Raw genomic sequence first — 23,006 nt, forward strand, 5'->3', positions numbered from 1 at the left:
TAGAACCAGTCTGTAGAGAGTTCTTCTTCACCTTTGGCTTGAATCACTTATCATCCTACACTGAGAGATCAATACTCTGGACCTGAAGGCGAATTTTATACGCCAGATTCTAGTACCCAGAATGTTTTGGTCACGGACTTACACGTCCGTCCACCAGCGTCCCTACTACCATTGGGACTCCATGATTATTCCTAGAATACTTTCCCGAAGACCGTATATTTATTGTGGACTACCCGTGTCGCAACCTGGATGGAATTATCACCGGTACAGCGATTCCATTGATACTTTGCTAACATAAAAGCCCTGAAGAGTCACAATTGTACCACATTGTGACGAAAACACGTGTTGGCTAGTTTGTTCATTCTGTATTGATCCGGATTAAAAATCCCCATTATGATAACTCTGATGTCAACCTGCTTAATGTCTACAAAAAGAACAATTAGAATTTCTGTTTTTTACATTAAAACCTTCACCCTTATTCATGTGCACAGGATTCTGTTCTATATTTTATTTTGTTTTTGTGATATTTTTTACATTTCTATATTCCTTTCTTGATATAGTGTCATACAATCCTTGCTAGGGAGAGATCTCTTAATCAAACTGTACTGTTGTGTATTATCTGTTTTATGTTTTATTTGGAATTGTAACTCATGTTCAAAAACCTCTAATGTGTCTGTATCTATTAATATTTCTCAAGTGCCTTAAGCCCTGTGGAATGGACACACAAATGTTGTAGGCTGTGTTCTTTCTGAGCCACAGGTTAAGATTAATCTTAAACCTTTGAAGAAACTGCCCTGAATTATATATTACCCTTTACGCCCAGAAGGCAAAGATGGAATCTGACCCATCATCTCTACCTTACTAAAACAGGGGATCCCTGTGTCATCTTTGAGTGTGTCTGTAAAATGATTTTGCAAATAAAAAACCTGTTAAGGAAATGCACAGATCTGTACAGGGTCGGCACCCATGAATAATGTTGTAATACCTAGTTTTATTGTTGGTCCTAAAACTGTAACGACACCATCAAATACTCTTGCTACTTCCAAATGATTTCATATTGTGTATCTCTGCTTTGCCTTCTTCTTTATCTCTCCTCATAAACACAGTCTTACTTTCATCTTCTTGTTCCCTGGGGTCATGTAACCTGGTGTGGACTTCCACAGGGTTTTACTGGGTCACCATCCCTCTTCTTCCAAGCTTTGAAACAAGATCCAGCCACTCTAGATACTTGCATTGGCCTCACTCAATTAATGTAAGGTGCTTCATGGACCTCCTGCCTGAAGAAGCTAAGAAGGGGAATAGATCTTCAATTCCATCTCCCCCTCTTAAATATTGAAGTCACAACATTTCCGTGGGAAAGAATCATCAGCCCTCCAATCAGATCAGAGCCATTGATAAGTTACTGCATCTTGCCATGGTCTCCCAAGGAGGCACCTTCTCGGGGATGGAGGGCTACGGTAGGCAATGGATGACGGAATTTGCTTCTTTAATCAGACTCCTTCAGGAATATGTTGAGAAGGATACACTTGAAACCATACACGGGACTCAGGAGGCAAATCAAGCCTCTGTAGGGATAAAGCCAGCCACCTCCAAGGCCTGTGCACTGGGTCTGATGAATTATTCCAAACTCTTCATGCCAAGTTGGAAGTTTGAAGAAATAAAACATTTTTCCTTTTTAATGCATTTCTCAAAAATGTCTAGTTTGTTCAAAAAGGTCAGGTCTGTCATTGTTAGTAGATATATCTCTGAGTCAAAAACCATATACAGTTGCTGACTCAATGTAATGCAAAGCAGTGCTGAACGCTTCTTTCAGGCATCTTACCAGCACATGATTTTCAAACCCACCAAAACATATTTGGGAATCAGCCCTAGAGATGCAGTAGACAGTCTCCACCGAGGAGCAGAGATGGAAGGTGTGTCGAGTATCCATATCAGCTGCCACCTACCGTTAGTCGTTCCATGTCAAAGAGACAGTGGTGACCTATGACAACAGGTATATATTTTTTTGCAGCTCTGTTTCTTAACTGACTCTAGCACTAGAGAGGTGAGAAGCATCCAAAAATGTGTGGAGCATCGGTTAGGAGATCTGATACAAGTCCCTTGCACTGGAAAACTACTTGACCAACCTACATGAGGAAATGGGTGAGAGGAGGGCAGATGGCTCCTCCACCAGGGACTTTTGAATTTACAGCCATACTATTCACATAATTATTCCATCAAGCAACAGATGCCCATAATAAGGCAATAATTAACACCTTTGTTGAGTGGCCGCAGATATACCAGGGGTGGAAACCTCACCAAACCCCACATGTAAGCATGCAAAAAAGGCATCAGAGTGTACACATCCACAAATACCAAGCACTCTTTACATAGACACACAGACCTGCTGTAGGGCTTATCAGTTTTGCTGCATTTCCCATACATTGCTTATATAGTGTTACTCCAACTCCTGCCCCCCCGTATCATATGTATTCCACATACAATTACCATATAATTGACCATGCATGTAATACATCTGGCTTGTGTGTGGAACACAAAGTGTTTGCATTCCATGTTGAAATTGGGCATGAATATCACATCATCTTCATGGATTAAAATAAACCTACAATTACAATATGTGATGCTTGTCTAAGGTCTCTTGTAACTGTCATGTGTTCCTGCTCATGGTAACTCTGCCAACTAGATGTGCCCATCTTTGAAGCAAGGTGTGCCCTGGCGCCCGCAACATCAAGTTTCAAAACCTAGCTGGTTCTGTGGCTTCAAAGCTGTTTCCTATAAAGGTCATCTCTGCTCACTCCTATGATCTCACCGTAGCAACTTCTTGTATTCTTGGTGAGAACTTAGTCATGTGATTTATTAGACATTTCTGTGATACTATACATATATAGTCCCTGCTTGCATCAATGAGTTTTTCTCACGGTGCATGAGGTGTACGTCAAATCTGTGACTCACAAATTATGAACATTTGCAATTCATACATTTTGCACTCAACTGAATGTGGGTATTATTAGGCAGTTCTTCATGATGTTCCTTCTAACCATGTGCGACCTCTTGCAGGAGCCGCAGCTTGGAGAAGCACCGGCCTGTACCTCAACCCAAAGCAGAAAGCATCCCTGGTATTCCCACCATCAGCCATCGGAGCACAGCTGAAGGTAAGACGCTGCTTGTCATGGAAAGAGCTGCCACTGAGTGTTAACTGTGAGGTCTGTGAAGAACGTATTCTGTCCTGCTGGGTTAGTTAAACCCATTGAGAAGTCCATCAAACTGCTATGAGGATGCTGCTCTGACTCAGCTGAGAGCAGAGTCTTGGATTCACATGGCCGTAGAAGCCCAGTTGAGCTAATATAATCTGTGTGCGATCTGATGAACCATCGTAGGGATAATCATCAACAGATGCTTTACCGAATACCTCAATGGCCACCAACTCCTCATCACCACTCAATCTAATTTCAGACCCAACCACAGCATGGAAAAAACCCTCATCGCCACCACAGATGACATCCACAGTATTCTGGTTGGAGGAGGAATGGCGACCCTCATCCTCCTTGACTCCTCTGCAGCATTTCCGCAGTCTCCCAGCTCATTCCACCCGGTCCAACTCCTACACACCATCGGAATCCAAGAGCACATACTCAATGGATATGCTCCTTCCTGACTGGGAGGACCCAGTCAGTCAGCCTGGAACCATACACCTTGGACGCGTGTGACCTCACCTTCTGAGTTCTGCAAGGAACTTCCCCTAAGCCTGACCATCTCTAACGCACACATGATCCCTCTAGCCAGCATCATCCACTCTCACAACATCAACGTCCTCTCCTGCTCCCTCACAGATAAGATTCCTAGTACCCGGATCAAGTTCAATGCCTGTGTGAATGAAATTGTCCAGTGTGTCAATTGTCTGAACCTGAAAAATGACACAAGTGCAATTGTAATCTTTGGGAAGACCACTTTACATAGGACTTAACTTGGTGGCCAACAGAGCTAAGACCTATCCCTTCCTCACAATGCATGCCAAGAACCTCAGGCACATCATCATCCCCAAACTTGACTTGACCACCCTAGTCAAAGCTGTCCCTGCTTTATGCTTCCATGCCCTGAGGATGCAGAGGAAGATTTTCAAATAGCCCCCAATCAGCATCCGGAAAACCATCACTCACGCCATGGGAACTGGATATTCGAACACACTTCTTTGTAGAGATCACAAAAAACTGTTTGCAGACTATTCAGAAATCTTCAGCCAGATTAACCCGACCTTCCATGATGCACTTGCATCACTACAACAGCTGAAGCAGCTCCACTGGCTCTCCATACTCAAACAAGTACAATTCAAACTCTTCATCCACACTTGCAAGGCAGAGCATAACACTGGCCCAGTATACCGCTACAATCACGTCTGCTTTCGGAAAACTCCCAGACACCTCCGCTTGTCTGAACTCCTACTTGCGCACATGCCTCGAATACCGAAAACTAGATCCTGAAGGTGAATCTTTTCCTACATTGCTCCATCGCTCCTAATGCATCGAATGACCTGGCAAGACACATAAGAGCCTCCTTCTTACTTCTTGGATTCTGCAAGAACCAGAAGACCTACCTTTTGAATAGTTACCCTTCTGTGTAATTAAGGGCTTTACAAATCTACATGTCAATATAACTGTTAGTTAGATTTGGGGGTCTCTAGTTGGCCCAGGTAGGTACTTGTGACAAATAGAGGCCCTTGCCTCTAGTCAGGATAAGGGGGTACACTCCTAAATAACCCCTGCTCACCCCCTTGGTAGCTTGGCACGAGCAGACAGGCCTACCTCAGAGGCAGTGTGTAAAGCATTTGTGACCACATACAGTAACCCAGTGACAAAAATAAGTATACTTTATAAAGATTTACCACAAGACCATAAATGACAAAATACACAATACTGTTACTTTAAGATGGTAGATTTAGCTTAGTTCAGTTCAGTTCTTAAGATGCAACACTTTGCGTCAATGTACCTTACTATGCGTTGTGCTTCCACGACAAGCAATGTCACAGCGATGGCAATGCGGCAAAGTTCAGGTGCAATAAAGACGTAAAGATCTTCCAGATGCGGCACGCTTCTCCCGGGATATGAGAAGTTCTCCGTTCGATGCATGGACTGCAACGGTGACACCCATGTTCAGAAGTGCGATGGCAACAGCTTCAGCTGCGACACTCTTCTCCCACGATGCGTGAAGCTTTCGCACGAAGCAAAAACTACAGCGGTGACATCCTGTTCAGAAATGCGGCGGCAGCAGCTCTGACGGCAGCGTGTTTCTAGGGGATGCGAGGCCCTTTCCTTGATGCGGTGCAATGCGACAGTTCCAGCGCTGACACCCTTGTTCAGAGGTGCGATGGCAGCAACAGCGATGGCAAAACGCTTCTTCCTCATTGCGAGACTCTTCTCTTGATGCGGTGCAGTGCGACAACTCCAGCGGCGACAGCCATGTTCAGAAGTGCGACGGCAGGCAGCAGCCACGGCGACACGCTTCCTTTTCGTTGCGGCACGCTTCTCTCGAAGTGGTGCAGTGCGACAACTCCAGTGGTGACACCCTTGTTCAGAAGAGCGATGGCAGCAGCAGCGACACGCTTCGTTTCGTTGAATCACGCCTCCAGCTCCTTGCGACACGCAGTTCCTCAGAAGGCCCAAAACAGCAGCAGGCACTTCCACAAGAACTCTGGGGAGCTGGGGGTGAAGTCTGTTGTCCCTGAGACTTCAGCAGGAGGCAAGCTCTTTTCCAAGCCCTTGGAGATCCTTCACAAGTTAAAAGCAAAGTTACAAAGTTCCTTTCTCCTTCCTTTGGCAGTAAGGCAACCACTGCAGGCCAATCCCCCGAGCAGCACTTCAGCTTGGGAATAGTCTCTCCTCAGTTTCTTCAGGTTCGTCTCCTCAGTAAACGTTTCTTCTTGTAGTCCAAAAGTGATCTAATTTCTTGGGATCAGGGTCCAAATATGTATACCCCCAAATCCTTTGTCCTCTGAGGGAAAAGGGGCCTTTGCCCAGTCCAAACCAGTTCGGGAGCACTCTGTTTACATGACTCCTTCTTTCCTTTCACAGTGCAGAGCAGAAACATCAGACGCCCCACAGGAGGTGGAGCCAGCATTGAGGAGGGAAAGCACAGCCCTGGAGCACTTTGTTGACATGATTCCTTCTCGTCTTTCACTGTGCAGGGCAAAGACATCAGACGCACCACAGGGGGTGGTGCCAGCACTGTGGGGGGCAGGCACAGTCCTATTCAGGTCCCAGGTGCAACTCCTCCCTCCTATCTAGATGCAGATCTCTCTATTCACCACTGGTTGGACTCATTCTGTCTCCTGGAATCCCCCAGCCCTGTCACTCAAACTCCAGACAGGGAATGCACAACCTCGCAGAGGCAGGCTTGAAAGGTTAGACAAGCAAATACCTACTTTCTAAAAGTGGTATTTGCAAACACAGAATGTTAAAACCAACTTCACTAAAAGATGGATTTTATCATTCTGAGTCCAGACATACTAAACTCGAATTTCTACCATGTTCCCTGAGTCAGTTAGGATTATAAAATGTAATAATTCTACCAGTCCATTCTGGCCTATGGAGAACAGGTAGCCTTGCAATAGTAAAAAATGAAGATGGCTGTAACTCACTATTAGGACATGCCACACACATCAGGGCTTGCCCTACCTTATGCTTACAATGCACCCTGCCCTACCATAGGGGTGACTAATATGAAGTTAAGGGAAGGTTTAGGGACTGGCAAGTGGGTGCACTTGCCCAGTCAGCATGACAGTACCAGACTGCACGCAGGCTCTGCATTGGCAGACCTTAGACACATTTTACAACACTGCTTCTGTGGGTGGCACAATCAGTGCTGCAAGCCCACCAGCAGCATTTGGATTTACAAGTCCTGGGAACACTCAGTGCACTGTACTAGGGTCTGACCAGTAAACCAAACCAACCAATCATAGAATCACTAATCCATACATCAATTTTACCATAGGGAGAGAATATGCACTTAAGCACAGATCAGACAAAATATAGGAGGAAGGCAAAAAGTTCAGGGATGACCCTGCACAAAGTACCAAGTCCAACAGTACCATACACATGGTTCCCAAAGGTATGCATTCCATTAACTTGCTGTCACGAAGCCGGGCTCCCTGACCTGGACGAGCTCCCTGACGCAATCGGACGGGGTGTGCCTGCTAACGTCTCTTCCTTTACACCCCATCCGCAGGATCCTTGTGACGTTTCGTGGGCTTCCCCGGCCCTGCCTCCAGCACGTCAGTTTCAGTGTCCAGCCTCCATGACGCTGGGGGCGTTCCCACCGACTGCATCTACACCCGACCACTCCGGCGCCTGGACGTCATCTTCCACTGGCCAATCACGGGAGCTAGGGGCGTTTAAGGAAGCCCCGTTTCCCTACTGCAGCGCGGATCCTTTGGAAACGGAACAGGAAGACGAGGAAGACACCGCCAAGGAAGAAGAAGGAGGAACCGTCGTCGAACCGCTGTTGAGCCCCCTGGAGCCGAGAGTCGACAAGCCAGGAGGCCAACGTTTCCATGAGCCGCCCCGCCACACTTCCAAGGGAGAAGTGTGGCTACACAAGGTACGAGGGCGTTTTCAAGGGTTGTTTTTCTCACGGGGTGGGACCGGGTAGCCTGAGGGTGGACACTCTCGCCGTTCCCTGTCACCCAGCACAGATAGGCGGTTACAGACGGTGGTAGTACCCTGGTGTTCCCTCACTACCCTACCCCCCTCTCTATCTTTGTATATATTGGTCTCGGCCCTAACGTGGCTCTTTTCTGTTTTTTTCTCTCTCTCGAGTATCAATCCCTGGAGCAAGCCGGCCTTCTCTCCTCGAGGCAAAGACTGGAAGTGATGACCTCGACAGTTCGCCGCTAAAGGGACTCCCGACCTATGTTCATTGTACTTTATCCTTGTTTTGCTTATAAACCAACCGGTGGTAGAGACATACTTAATAAAAACCCGGTTAAAGACACCTTTATACTTGTGACGGCTCTCCTTCCCCGACCCCCCTTCCCACACTTGCCTTAATGTGTCTGTGATCCACTAGTCCCCTTTCGCATTGACTGATGTAAATTTTAACCATATAGGAATCCTATACAATGACAACATTTCTTTATAGAGTTGACTATCGAAAAATAATGTGGGCCACTGGTCTCCACTCTGGATGATTGACAAAAATGATAGTAATGTCTTGTTCACACATGCTGACTGCACCTATCTGACCTCACAGGTGCAGATTGGATGCCATACGGATAACCTCAGTGGTAAAGAGGATGACCTCAGCAAGAGACAGCAGCTCTTCCGGCCGCCAACGGTCACCAAAGTCTACCAGGTTAAGAGCGAGAAGATGACCATCTCCACCCTGTGGGGCGGCCTCATCTACATCCTGGTGCCAGGCAGATGCCAGCTTGGACTTTTGTCAATCACTGTCACAGGGGCAGTGCGTGCACCCTTCTACAAGCATGGTGAGTACGATATGAACACCTTGAGTAGGACATAAAGCATAAGCACCTCTACTCTGCTCAACAAGTGGTGGTTATGTGGTTTGATTACTTAATTGTTTACTAGAAGAAGGGAGTGTTGCATGAAGGTTCACTTGGATGGGTGAAACTCTGGAGTTAGGGAGACCTGACTAAATGGCATTTCCGCCATATTTATGTGAGAGTTCCAGCACCTATTTAGAAGATCTGAAGTCCTCTGGAGGCATGGAGATTTGAACTGGGGTGCTGTCTATTGCACAAGGTAGCCCTGGTGTTCTGATTGGGTAACAAGTACATTATGTCATCTTTGAATCTTCTACAGGAGAAACCACTGATTCTGACTGGCTGGAAACTGTGCGGAACTACCCTGCCCCTTGGGCAGAGTTTGCCACTGAGAACATCATCCTCACCGTCCCTGCAGAGTGTGCCCTTGCAGTGGAGAAGCCCAGCTCCTTGATGTCCTTGTGGGACCGCATGATGGCAGCAGTTGCTGAGCTGGCGGCCATCCCTTTCCCCTTCTTGAGGCCGGAGGGAATTGTGACAGATGTCCAAATATCAGGAGGTAAGTACTGCGCCCACATACATCTGCCCTGCACACGACAGCTTCAATTCTCTCACAGGTGGCACCAGTGCATGCCACACAGCAGGGTGAGTCGAGAGTTCACACGCTGTGCGCTTTGGCTATTCGATGGTGCACATTTCACTTGCCTCCTCAAACATTCTCTGATTTGAAGGGGACTTTGTAATCACTGATTAGAGAGACAGCAAACAAGCATTCATAATATTTAGATCTAAGTATAGGCAACCTTCCAGCTTGCAGGAGCTGGTTTTAATTCCCACTCCTTGGGGTTGGAGGAATGTCTAGTTTGAGGATAAGTTTGAGGAACAGCTCAACAATCACTTCGATTATTTCAATTGATAAAATGGCCCTCCACCCAAGACCACAGAATACAGCTACACCTGTGCTTATGCCGACAACGCCCTTGAGGGTACAAAGGTCTGGTACTTGACAATGAACAAACTTTGGAATCTATTCACACAGGCTGCATGGACGGTTTGGTTGGAGTGGTATCAGGTGCAAGGAGTCCATCTCTTTTTAGTCCCATAAACTGATTCTCAATCTCTGCTTTTCCTGCTCTTTCTGTTCTACTTTATGCCTTACCGACCAGCTCACCCACCACTCTCCGTATCTCTTCCGGGTAGACCAGCAGCGCCTGAGAGTCAGACCAGCTCATCACTCTTGCAGGTGCAGGGAACTAGTAAATGAGATACTAGAGAGGTAGCCCACTCCTTGCACACAGCTCTGGGGGCTTATTTACAAGCCCCTAACACCACCAGAACGTCACTTTTCACTTAACGTGGCTTAACACTACCTTGTAAATAAGGCCCCTCTTCAAGCTATACTTAGCGGGAAAGAGGCGGACAATTGGTGTTGTGGTCGGCGTTCCACCGCAACAACCATTGATTTTGCCGCTGCCCCCTATTGATAAGGGTGGCGTAAATTTGGGGCAGCGCCAAAATCAGGACCAGCAAAAACCTGGTCTTATCCTGGCGAAACAAGGAGAAGTGCTTTATTTGTCCTCGTTTTTGCTGTTTCCATGTGTGATGCCTTGTGCAGCACGCATGGACACAGCAAAACGCCATTGATTGTTTATGTTGTGGTAAATAAATAAATAATACCCTATTTTTGACTAGGCTTATAGCATAACAGATAGCTCAATAAAATAAGAGTCAAGATTCGAGGTAGTAGGAGTTTCTGCAGGTTTATTACAGCATAAGGACAGGATCAGGACAACCTGCATAGGATGACCCAGCAGCTGCTGGGGCTAGGTCTGGGATGAGCGCGCTAACTTTTAATAACAATACATTGACTTATATACATAGCGCAAACACATAGCATTACATTGCAGTAGGCGTAACAGTGGGTGGAGCAGAAGGCGTGACGCGTAGCAGTCGCGAGAGATAACAGTAAAAGTAGGTGTAACTGGGAGTATACATAGACATGTGATGCAAACGTAACAGAATATGTCATGAATGGGCGGAAACATTGGAGGGGGCTACCTAAGGAGCCGGGACCTCTAACCTAATGGTGCGCGAAAACTGGCAATGACGTGTTACTAGGAGAAGCTGGGGGCTACGAACTCTGTGCTAGGAGCAGAGACTAAAGTCTGGAGGGTCGGAACGACATGTACCTAAACCCTATCTGGTATCTGATGTTTAGGGAACATGTTGATATAAACTAGGAGTCATGAAGGGAAAGGCTAACTTGATTCTAAGGCTGGACCATGCATTATTCTACATGTAGTGCGTGATGAAGAATACTAAATGACCAGTAAATACAGTATTTCTCTAACGTGGAGCCGAATAGGCTAGACAATGACGGAAACTATTGATGCAGTTCAGTAGCTTAAGAATGCAGAAGGAGGACTGAACTGATAGCTGGAACTATAACATACTTTTGGCAGACTCAGAGGCAGAGCCGAGCTGCACCGGGCACTGCGAGGCAGGAAGTAAGTGAAAGGTCGAGGATACAGGTGGGGGCTGTACTGCTCCTCAGCGAGGCTTTCAGGAGACAGGAGCTGAATCTGATGTCCGGGCCCTTTTGAGGCCTAGAAACGGGGACTTTATTATGGAATAACGTGCACACTGGGAAACGTGGCAACATAACTTTACATAGGCCTGATATTCGTAGTATTCACGAGGACTGGAAACTAACATACTAGAGGTGGACACAACTGGAATTGCGTCATTAATCGGGCATGGGGAATAACATATGCATATTGGTCATGCACACATAACATATGATGGATGAGGCGTAGGGACACAGAACATGGCAAAATTTACTTTTCCACATTCCCTCCTTGTCACTACGTTTCCATCAGGAAACATCAATTTTCATGATACCGTCTATCATTTCATACAGTACCATTTGCTCGTCTCGAATTATCCTGGAACGGGACTTAGAACGGGGCTTGGGACTAGGAATACAAGAGGTAGCACACATGCTGCAAATCGCAGGGCCACATTGTATACAGAGGCAGCAGCTAAATATGATCGCTACTGCTATACTTAGAAAGGACAGGACTTTCCATCCCCAGGCGGAAATTATATTCCAGAACCAACCGGACCATGTCCAGGTGCCTGGATCTTGGTGTAACAGATGGGCAATTTTATGGAGTCTGGTTATAGCTGAATAAACAGACGGCGCGTTATTTGGAATGAAAATGCAGCAACTAGATCCGATGACTCTACAGGCCCCGCCCCTATCGGCCAGTATGACGTCAAGGACGAGACGATTTTGCAAAACGACAAATCTCATAGCAGATTGTTCTTCGGTTAGGTTACCTAGAGCAGAGGCAGTCTCATTTACTACAGCTTCAAGGGTTCTTGTTAACCTACGGATCAGTTTACTATTCTGGACAGGTCCTACAAAGAAGAAGAAACCTTTATTGAAATCTGTATACTGTTCTAGAGTAGTTTCAGTATAATCGACAATTGGGGACTCCCTTCTATGTCTAATGTGTACTAGATGTGTGTTTCTGTGATAATCAGATGGGGCTAGGAAAACAGGTGGCAGTAGGAAGGCAATGTAACAGGTTCCCTCCCAATCGAGGGGCAGACGGACATATGCAGTTTGACCACAAATAAAATAGGAATGACGTGAAGCTTTGAAAACAGATTTCCCACTGTCACTATACTGGATAACAGTAGTACATTCACTATGTCCTACATGTACAGAACCATAATTACGGACACATAATTCGCCTTTGACTGGTAGTACTGAAATAGCAGGTAAGTCTGGAGTAGTATCAGACTGAACATTCAGGACCATGAAATTCGACGAATAATTACCTAAATTATATACTTCATTTTCTAGATCTAAACCTGTTCTGTGGGGAAGACCTTGCTTGTCTGGGAAACAAGTACTGTTAAGAAAAGACATATCTGTTGAGGATGACGTTAACGTGGACCATGCTCCACACGAACCATTGTGTGAGAATGGATAAGGAAAGAGTGGCAGAACTCCCTTCGGTGTCTGGAAAGGGGGGAGTCGACCACACACCCAACAATTAGTGGCATTGTTGGTCTGGTGTGAATAATGTAACATACGGATGAAAGAATTGTTGCGCATAGCGAGGCGGTATGAATATTCGTGAGGAGGCAGATCACTAAACGTGTGCTCTACTGTAGTATTAGCAGACATATTTACATGAGGAACTGGAAAATACAGATAGAACGCATAGCTGGTGCAGGAAATCAAAATGCTGATGAATAATATGAAACTCAGAAAAACGATACATTTGATTGAACTTTGACTGACTCTCTCACTATGGGGGTCTATTTTATACATGTCATAAACAATCTAACCGTTTCACCTAGGGGAGGACTTATACAATCAAACTGACTGACTTATTTTACTAGACCTGAGCTTTAACTTATACTCCTGTTGCGGAGTTTTCTCTAACAAGGGAGGGGTTGTAATAATGTCTTGTGCGGGACAGTCCTTTAAAACAATGTCTTGGCAGTTTTTAGAATCTTGGGAATCCTTGGAAATGTTTTTAGAAACTGGTTTCAATCCTTTAAAAAGTTTAACATGAGAAAGGTGGATCCATCCTTTTCTGCCTTCCAACTTGACGGCAGTACGGGTGGTCAGGAGGACTTGACGTGGCTCTTTCCAACGAGGTTCCAGCGGACTTGATCTGTCGAAATTCCGGACCATCACTAGGGAGCCTGGAACGATTTCATGTGATGCCACCTCGGTATTGTCTGGAAAGGCGGCAGCAACCTGTGAACGACATGAGTTGAGGGCAGACATCAAGGAAGCTAGGTAATCTGTCAGCATATTACATGAAACATCGGTAATACTTCGGGGTCTAGGAGTACCCCACATGTTAGGGGGGCGGCCGAATACGACCTCATACGGGGACAGACCTGATCTGGAATGTGCGACCATGCGCATATAAAACAAAGCGACTGGCAGAGCTACTAGCCAGTCCACACCTTTTTCTTTACAGACTTTGGCAATACGGATTTTCAGGGTCTGATTATGTCTTTCGACTAGACCGGCTGCTTCAGGATGGCGTACACAATGGAACTTCCACTGGTACCCTAACAAAAGGGAAACGTGCTTCATTAACTCTGAGGAGAATGGCTGACCGTTATCAGAATATACGACTCTAGGGAGTCCATACCTAGGGAAAAATTCACGAACCAACTGCTTGGCAGTGGTCGCGGCTGTGTAATCTGGGACTGGATATGCTTCTGTCCACCTGGACAAAGCGCATACTACTACAAGGACATACTTGAAACCTCGACATCGCTCCATCTGAATATAATCCATCTGGAGGACTTCAAAAGGGTGGTCAGGGGGCTGGAAACCACCTTGTTCCACCGGGACACTTTTACCTGGATTAAACTGACAACATATCATACAGGTGCGGACTTTCTGCTTGGCTGCAGCTCGTAAATGCTTGTTGAACCAAATGTTCTGGATACTGTCTAACATAGCTTTTTCTCCTAAATGTGCTGGACTATGTGCGGTATTGATAATGACTTGAACCATAGAATCGGGGAGAAACCATGTGGCTCTACCCTTCGTTAACCATCCTTGATCTGTCTGGACCCCTCCTTGTTCAGACCATTTCTTGATTTCATCGGGAGTAGCATGTAACTGGATATCTATGACATCTTGTGTAGGGTCCTTAACTGTCATGCATGTAATCGGATCTGGAGTATGTGTCTGATTAACTGGAATGTCTGGAGTCTGTGCTGTAAGCTTGGCTGTGCGATCTGCTAGATCATTACCTTGGGAAATAATGTCTGTAATTTTCGTATGTGCTTTGCATTTCATGATAGCGATGGATGCCGGTAAATGTATGGCATCTAACAGGGCTTGAATAAGGAGACCATGCTGAATCTTGGTTCCATGAGAAGACATGAAACCTCTCTCCTGCCAGAGCACTCCGAAGTCGTGTACAACTCCGAATGCGTAACGTGAATCTGTGTAAACATTAACTTTCAGGTTCTTGGCGTGTATACAGGCTTGTGTCAGAGCGACTAGCTCTGCTGCTTGAGCGGACAGGGTATCAATACGGTGTGTTTCAATAACTTCAGTGTCAGTAGTCACTGCATACGCGGCTACTAGTTCTCCTGTACTAGTTCTCATACATGAACCATCCACATAAAGTGTCAGGTCGGGAACGTTGCAGCGTCTGATTTCTATGTGTGGCTGGAACAGTGTCAATTCATAACCTGTTAAACGTGCAATCGTCAAGTGTTGAGTTTGTGTTCGGTTTAAAAGAACTTCTACTGAATGTGGGACTTGTACTGTCAGGGAATGTCCTAAAACTATGGAATCACTTTGTCTGATAGCTAGTGCTGTGGCTGCAACTGACTTGAGGCACGCAGGCAACGCCTGGGCGACTGGATCTAATGTGCTCGAAAAATAAGCACAGGGCTTGTATTGTCCTGCTTGATCTTGTGTAAGAACAGATAATGCTGTACCTTCGCGTTCAGTAACGAAAAGTGTAAAAGGCTTACTGTAGTTCGGTGTAGCTAGAACTGGAGCTTGACATAGGGCTTTCTTTAACTCGTTGAAACTAAGTGTATGGTCAGATGTCCAAGGGAGGACAGTCGATACGGCTGCCTCCTGTGTCGTTAACTGTATCAGAGGCTTGGCTAGAAATGCATACTGGGGAATCCATTGTCTACAATAAGAAGTAAGGCCGATAAAGGCACGTACCTCCTTCTGGGTTCTGGGCTGGGGAAGACTCGCTATTAACTGGATACGGTCGGGTGTCAACTGCCTACCCCTCTTGGACAGCAAGTGTCCTAAGTATACCACTTGCTGGACACAGAATTGAAGCTTCGAAGGTGACACCTTGTGCCCCATCTCGGCTAGAAAATACAGAACTGTAAGTGATGCTCGCTCGCAAGCACGTTCAGAACGGGCTGTGATCAGTAGATCATCGACATACTGGAGCAGGGCAGTGTCAGTTGGCATGTGAATGTTGTCTAGTTGTCTCTTAAGTGCTTGACTGTAAATACTAGGACTTTCTGTGAAACCTTGAGGAGCGCGTGTAAACATATAGCTCCTTCCATTTAAACAGAATCCGAAAAGAAACTGGCTGTCTGGATGAATTGGAACACAAAAAAAGGCATTCTTGAGGTCTATGACAGTGAAGAACATGGCTTCGGAATCAATGGCTGTTAACAGGGAAGAAATGTCTGGAACAACTGGGTACTGCGGAATAATACATTTGTTAAGCTCTCGTAAATCAATCACTAATCGATATACTGGGGGTGCATTTGGATCAGTACGTTTCATGACTGGAATGATCGGAGAATTGCATACATTGGAGTCAGTTTCTACAACTACTCCTTGAGCCATGAGCTCGTCAATAATTTTGGATAAGGCTGCTACAGCCTCAGGTGGCAATCTGTACTGTCTGATTCGGGGTAACACTACACCTGGTTTGAGAGTCACACGATGGGGTGTGATTTGCATATAACCTACATCAGTTGGACCTTGCGCCCATAAATGCTGTGGAACATTAGACAATCTTGAATCAAAATCTCGTAATACATAGTGACCCTTGAAGTCACGTAGGAACAGACGTATTCCCTCTGGGGAACAGCAAATAACTGCACCTAACTCTTTCAGTGTCTTAATGCCTAATAGGTTTTCTGGACATGACTTAGTAAGTAACAGATCAGTAGTACGGGACAATGGACCTACTTCTAGAGTAACTGGCTTAGATATCTCATTAACTATTGGCTTTCCTGAAAATCCAAGGGAAATATTTCTTGAGCCTGAGAGCGGAGCCCCTGGAACTTCGGCGTGACTAATTGTGGTCCTACTTGCCCCTGTATCGATCAAAAACTTTCTGTCTTTCCCTAATACTTGACTGTGAACATAGGGACCTTCTTGATCTACAGGTATCTCGATGAGAGGCAAGCCTACCTCCCTCTCTAGGCTGTTTCATGAATATGGCTGGTACTCTGGATACTCAGACTGTGCATACTGGTACATCTGCGATGTAACGTGCTGTGTTGCAGCAATAGGCTGCGGTGCTGTAACTGTCTGTTGTGCATTCTGTGGCTGAGGAATCTGTGAAACTTGTTCTTGTCTAAGCGGACGTGGTCTTTCTTTAGTCTTACCAGTAGCTATGTTATGTTTCAGAACTGCACACTCGTTTATAAAATGACCTGGCTGTTTACAATAATTGCAGTTCCCTTTAACGGGAGCTGCAGGATGACTGGCTTGATTCGGACCCCTCTTCTGACTGTCTTGAGGAACAGACTGTGCAACTAGCACTTTCATTTTCGTGTCTTTCATACGTTTTCTTTCGTGTTCTTGCTCTTCTCTGATTCTATTCTGGTGATACTGGAGCATCTGGAGCATCTGGGACGGGGTATTAGCTTGCCAGGTGCTTTCGACTTTCAAAACTCGATTTTTAATTTGTGGACTTGAATTCTCGACTAATTTAGTAACAAAAAGGTGAGGGTATGACTCACTACTTGTCTTGAGACCACTATTGATACTGAAACATTTTTCAAACCTAGAATAAAAATCACTAATATCTTCATCTTGTTTCTGTTTACAGGCTGAGATTGCATCCCAGTCTTCTTTTCTCGTTGTCAATAATCTGGGAAAAACTTGAATCAGTAATTCTGGTAATTCTTTACATTTATCTCCAAGACCGGTACCTGGTACTCGTGCCTTGTCTTCAGCTTCTAGAGCTGCCCAATCGATCTTTTTCTCTCCCACCTCCCATTCTTTTTCCTTTAACTTTTCATACACCCCTGCGGGCAGCAGGACTTTTAACATTTTAATGATATCTGGGTAAGTGTATTCTCCCATACGGAGCATGTCTTTTAATTCTCTATGGAACCCTGCTGGATCTTTGTCATGACAGGGAATTAATTTCTTCATTTCAAGAAGTTCCATCTTTGAAATCGGAGTGTATACAAACACTCGTTGCATTTCGCCACCCGCCCCTTGGACTGGGTGGACTTCTCGTAACGGATTCTGTCTGTCTATGTAGAATGGCTTATTTTCTGGGGGTGAGACATGAACAAAATGCGGGTTCAGGAACGTTCTATATTTGTGGCGCTGTTCTAGAATGACACTAATTAAATCGGTACCTAGACCTCTCCATCTATACTGGAGTAACTCGTTCAGGATATCGTGTAACGGGCCTGGATCAGAATGTTGACCCTCATACAAAGTAATGAGGTGCTGGATCATATACATACCCACCAGTCGCTGCTCGGCTGGGGGCAGTTTCAGAAACATTTGTGCCACTATTTCGTCTGGAAAAGTGGTAGAATCAGTAATCCATCGGACTGCTGATCGGGCTAGTTCTTGTTCATGCATAGTACTTAACTCACTATAACCGATTCGTGATTTCAGAATGTGATCGGTAGCTTGAAATACTTGTTCTAGGGAACCTTGTTCTGGCGCTGGATGATGAAAAATAGACTTGTGTTCTAGACGTAAATGACGATCTGGAAATCTGGATTTTCCTACATACGCTATTCTGGCGGAATTCTCGTCTTCCTCTTCAGGATCAGAGATACTTTCTTTCTCGCTTACTTGTGCTGCTTTACGCTGTTCGTGTAACCTTATTATTTCTTTACGTATTTTCTTGTACATACTCTCCATAGCACCGATGGTCTTGTGCTTACCCTCGGCTATATTATCGCTCCACCTTGTCAGGATTCTCATTTCGGCGGAATCTTTAGACGGGTAGTCTTGTTCTCTTATTAGACAATTGATCAGGAACTTTAATATCATGAGCTGAATCTCGGCTTTCCTTTGAGACATAATCTCGCCAATACTTTCTGGATCATCCCCTGTACGGATGAAACGATATATTCTGTCTAGATCTTCTTTCATATTCGGTAAGGTGACTAGATACTCGGTCACTCTCCTTACACGTAAGGAATATAAAACCATATTATATTCGCCTGGAACTGGATCATAGACACATTCGTTAAGGGCTTGTCTGATTTCTGTGACAGACTTATTACTTTTAGGAGTACGCTGTGATGCTTGAGCATGTAATTCGAGTGCTGATAAACGTTTGTGTGGCGGTGGGGTTTGAGGAGTAGCTCCTCCTGCGGCCCCTAGACTGGAGTCGTCTACTGAGGCTCTACGTCCTGGCAGAGTGGGAAATGGAACTGTAGGCTGGACCGGGGGTACCGTAACAGGTACTCCGGTGTCTGGAGGAGCGGGAAGTGCCTGATTTGCAGGGACTGGCGGAGCGCGAACAGGATTTGCATATTCGGGGACTGTGTCGTCCAAATAGGACGAAATAAAAATATCAGCTGCGGTCGGTTTATGACGTAGCTTGGTCGGAACTAATGGTGGCGGGAAATTACTGGATGCCTCTGGGGTCGCTTTTGGCAAGCCCTCGGCAAGAAGAGGATACATACCCTTAATGAGGGCATGCCTCTGTCTGTCTGACTGTTCGGCTTTGACTTGTTCACCTATCTCGATTAATTCTCTTTCTTGGGCTCGTTCTTGGGATTCTCTACTTAACTCTGACTTTCTGACTTCCTTTTCCGTTCTTTTATGAGCTTCCTTACGCCATAACTCGATGGCATCTTTCTGTGACTGTCTGGCTTTCTTTTTCCATAATGCTTCTTCTACTCGCATGATACATTCGGCATCCCATGTACCCGATACGGGCCATCTATACTTTTCTTCTAACTGTTTGGTATACTCTACCCATAAATCTAGATACATTATGGCGCTTATGCCATGTTTCTGATACATAAAGTGACCTGGACTGTCCCTAGGCGGGACAGGAACTGCTTCCTCTAATAAACCCTTTCTAGTTTTTAACTGACGTAACTTGGAAAAAAGCGGCATTCTAAACTTGAATCGGAACACAATACAATACACGAAAAACAATAACAATTGGGAAAACAATTCAGGCATACCACGACATTGGAAATACATTAAACAATATCATAACATAACAGTTCGAACAGAATACTACCTGAAAATACTGAAAACAGAAACAGAACAGAATTCTCGAGAACGGAACAGACTAGAGTTACTGGATGCACTGCTGTAACAGTACGGAACATACCGGTCCCATAAAGGAACGCATCAAGACCCGTATCCACCTAGGTGAACACTTCGTTTGTGGGCTTGGGTACCACCAACCCACGGACCAGGAGTCAATTTAGACTGACCCTGTCTAGATACTACCCCAGCAATGGTACTCACCGGGCAGCACGGAACGGAAAGCCTCGGACGGGACTGGACTGCTACGACGACGGACTTCGGACTTCGGACTTCGGACTTCAGTTACGGGTGGGCCTCCGGATACCTCGGACCTTGGACTCTCGGATTGGGCTCTGGTCGGGACTCGCCGCGTTCCTCCACCGTCTCGTTTGGATGCTGGACCGCCTCCTCCGTCTCCTCCGTGGGCCTGAGGGATACTTGAAGCAGAAATATCTGCACGTGGCCGGTATGGTTCCGTCACGGCTGCAGAGGGTCAGGGGGTCGGCGTGGCTTCACCGACGCGTGGGGAAAGGGCAAGTCCCTGTTCGGGCGCCATTATGTGGTAAATAAATAAATAATACCCTATTTTTGACTAGGCTTATAGCATAACAGATAGCTCAATAAAATAAGAGTCAAGATTCGAGGTAGTAGGAGTTTCTGCAGGTTTATTACAGCATAAGGACAGGATCAGGACAACCTGCATAGGATGACCCAGCAGCTGCTGGGGATAGGTCTGGGATGAGCGCGCTAACTTTTAATAACAATACATTGACTTATATACATAGCGCAAACACATAGCATTACATTGCAGTAGGCGTAACAGTGGGTGGAGCAGAAGGCGTGACGCGTAGCAGTCGCGAGAGATAACAGTAAAAGTAGGTGTAACTGGGAGTATACATAGACATGTGATGCAAACGTAACAGAATATGTCATGAATGGGCGGAAACATTGGAGGGGGCTACCTAAGGAGCCGGGACCTCTAACCTAATGGTGCGCGAAAACTGGCAATGACGTGTTACTAGGAGAAGCTGGGGGCTACGAACTCTGTGCTAGGAGCAGAGACTAAAGTCTGGAGGGTCGGAACGACATGTACCTAAACCCTATCTGGTATCTGATGTTTAGGGAACATGTTGATATAAACTAGGAGTCATGAAGGGAAAGGCTAACTTGATTCTAAGGCTGGACCATGCATTATTCTACATGTAGTGCGTGATGAAGAATACTAAATGACCAGTAAATACAGTATTTCTCTAACGTGGAGCCGAATAGGCTAGACAATGACGGAAACTATTGATGCAGTTCAGTAGCTTAAGAATGCAGAAGGAGGACTGAACTGATAGCTGGAACTATAACATACTTTTGGCAGACTCAGAGGCAGAGCCGAGCTGCACCGGGCACTGCGAGGCAGGAAGTAAGTGAAAGGTCGAGGATACAGGTGGGGGCTGTACTGCTCCTCAGCGAGGCTTTCAGGAGACAGGAGCTGAATCTGATGTCCGGGCCCTTTTGAGGCCTAGAAACGGGGACTTTATTATGGAATAACGTGCACACTGGGAAACGTGGCAACATAACTTTACATAGGCCTGATATTCGTAGTATTCACGAGGACTGGAAACTAACATACTAGAGGTGGACACAACTGGAATTGCGTCATTAATCGGGCATGGGGAATAACATATGCATATTGGTCATGCACACATAACATATGATGGATGAGGCGTAGGGACACAGAACATGGCAAAATTTACTTTTCCACAATGTGCAGGAAGGTGTCCATTCCTGCACATAAACAATCATTATAAACGAATGACGGTTGCATTCTGCAGCACACATAGAATTTACAAAACACCATTGATGATTGATTACGTGCAGGACGGGACACCTTCCTGCACATAAACCATCACTCCCCTCAAGGCACGGCACCCTCGCACTATGGTGCAAGATTGCCTGAGTTGGTGCTAGGTGGCTACATTTATTGCCAGCTCATGGTGAAACGCAGGGCTAACCGTATTGTTGTAAATACAGTGCCGGCCTGCATTTCAGAAGTGACAGAGCGCGAGAAGGCTAAAGCTGCGCTCCGTCATTGCCTTGTACATATGCCCCCTAGTGTATTACTGCTTCATACTTCTTGTAGGACTTCAGCGTCCCATTGTGAGGCAGAGCAGCCAGGGAGTCCATAATTCCATGTGACGTCCCGTTCAACCCTTGATGGGGAAGACGATGACGACCCTTGTCATACTAGGGGGTGAGATATTATCATCCTGGGTGATTCTGTTCTATATAAATACAATAGCGTAGGGTTCCAACACTGTAAATACCTTGGGCTGTGGGATACAGGATCCGCCATGGAAGGCTGTTGGTTGCATATAGGTCATCTTCTCTTCAAGTGCCACAAACTGAATTTCAATCAATCAATCAATCAAGTCATTTATAGAGCGCACTACTCACCCGTAGGGTCTCAAGGCGCTGGGAGGGGGGGGGGGTGCCGTTACTGCTCGAACAGCCAGGTCTTGAGCTTCTTCCTGAAGGAGAGGTGGTCTTGGGTCATGCGCAGGTCGGACGGGAGTGAGTTCCAGGTCTTGGCAGCCAGGTAGGAGAAGGACCTTCCTCCTGTTGTCGCTCTTCGGATGCGGGGGACGGCGGCGAGGGCGTGGCTGGTTGATCTGAGGAGGCGCGTGGGAGTGTAGAAGTTGATCCGGTTGTTGAGGTAGCTCGGGCCTTGGTCATGTAGGGCTTTGTGCGCGTGGGTGAGGAGGCGGAAGGTGATTCTCTTGTTGACCGGGAGCCAGTGCAGGTCTCTCAGGTGTCCGGAGATGTGGCTGTGTCGGGGGATGTCGAGGATGAGTCTGGCCGCGGCGTTCTGGATCCGCTGGAGTCTTTTCTGGAGCTTGGCGGTGGTTCCGGCGTAGAGGGCGTTGCCGTAGTCCAGTCGGCTGGTGACGAGGGCCTGGGTGACCGTCTTCCTCGTCTCGGTGGGGATCCACCGGAAGATCTTCCGTAGCATGCGCAGGATGTTGAAGCATGACGAGGAGACGGCGTTGACTTGTCTGGTCATGGAGAGGGAGGAGTCCAGGATGAAGCCCAGGTTGCGTGCGTGGTCCGTCGGTTTAGGTGCGGTGCCCAGGGCGGGGGGCCACCAGGAGTCGTCCCAGGCGGAGGGCGAGGATCCCAGGATGAGGACCTCCGTCTTGTCTGAGTTCAGTTTCAGGCGGCTGGTCGTCATCCATTCGGCTACCTCTCTCATCCCTTCGTGCAGGTTGGCTCTGGCGGCGTCGGGGTCGTTGGTCAGGGAGAGGATCAGCTGGGTGTCATCGGCGTAGGAGATGATGTTCAGGTTGTGTTGGCGTGCGATGGTCGCGAGGGGGCCTTGTTTTCCAGCCTCTTCTATTCTATGTCACGTCTTAGATCTCTCCCATAGCTCCTGATTCTCGCACCCTACACTCCCACCACTCTCTGTAACATCTCCAAAAATATAATATATGTTCCATTATAAAACAA

At 46.4% G+C, this 23,006-nt stretch overlaps 1 protein-coding gene across 1 annotated transcript in view; it reads left to right on the plus strand.

Moving 5' to 3' along the window:
• LOC144774145 (TRPM8 channel-associated factor 2-like) overlaps positions 1 to 23,006 on the plus strand; it is a 92,193-nt gene that overhangs the window by 34,674 nt on the left and 34,513 nt on the right. The window contains 3 exon segments of the mRNA XM_078659164.1: positions 3,058 to 3,152; positions 8,242 to 8,476; positions 8,814 to 9,053. Of these exon segments, the coding sequence (XP_078515290.1) occupies positions 3,058 to 3,152; positions 8,242 to 8,476; positions 8,814 to 9,053 (570 nt within the window).

This window comes from Lissotriton helveticus, chromosome 8, assembly GCF_964261635.1.
Source record: "Lissotriton helveticus chromosome 8, aLisHel1.1, whole genome shotgun sequence".
NCBI classification, from domain to species: Eukaryota; Metazoa; Chordata; class Amphibia; order Caudata; family Salamandridae; genus Lissotriton; species Lissotriton helveticus.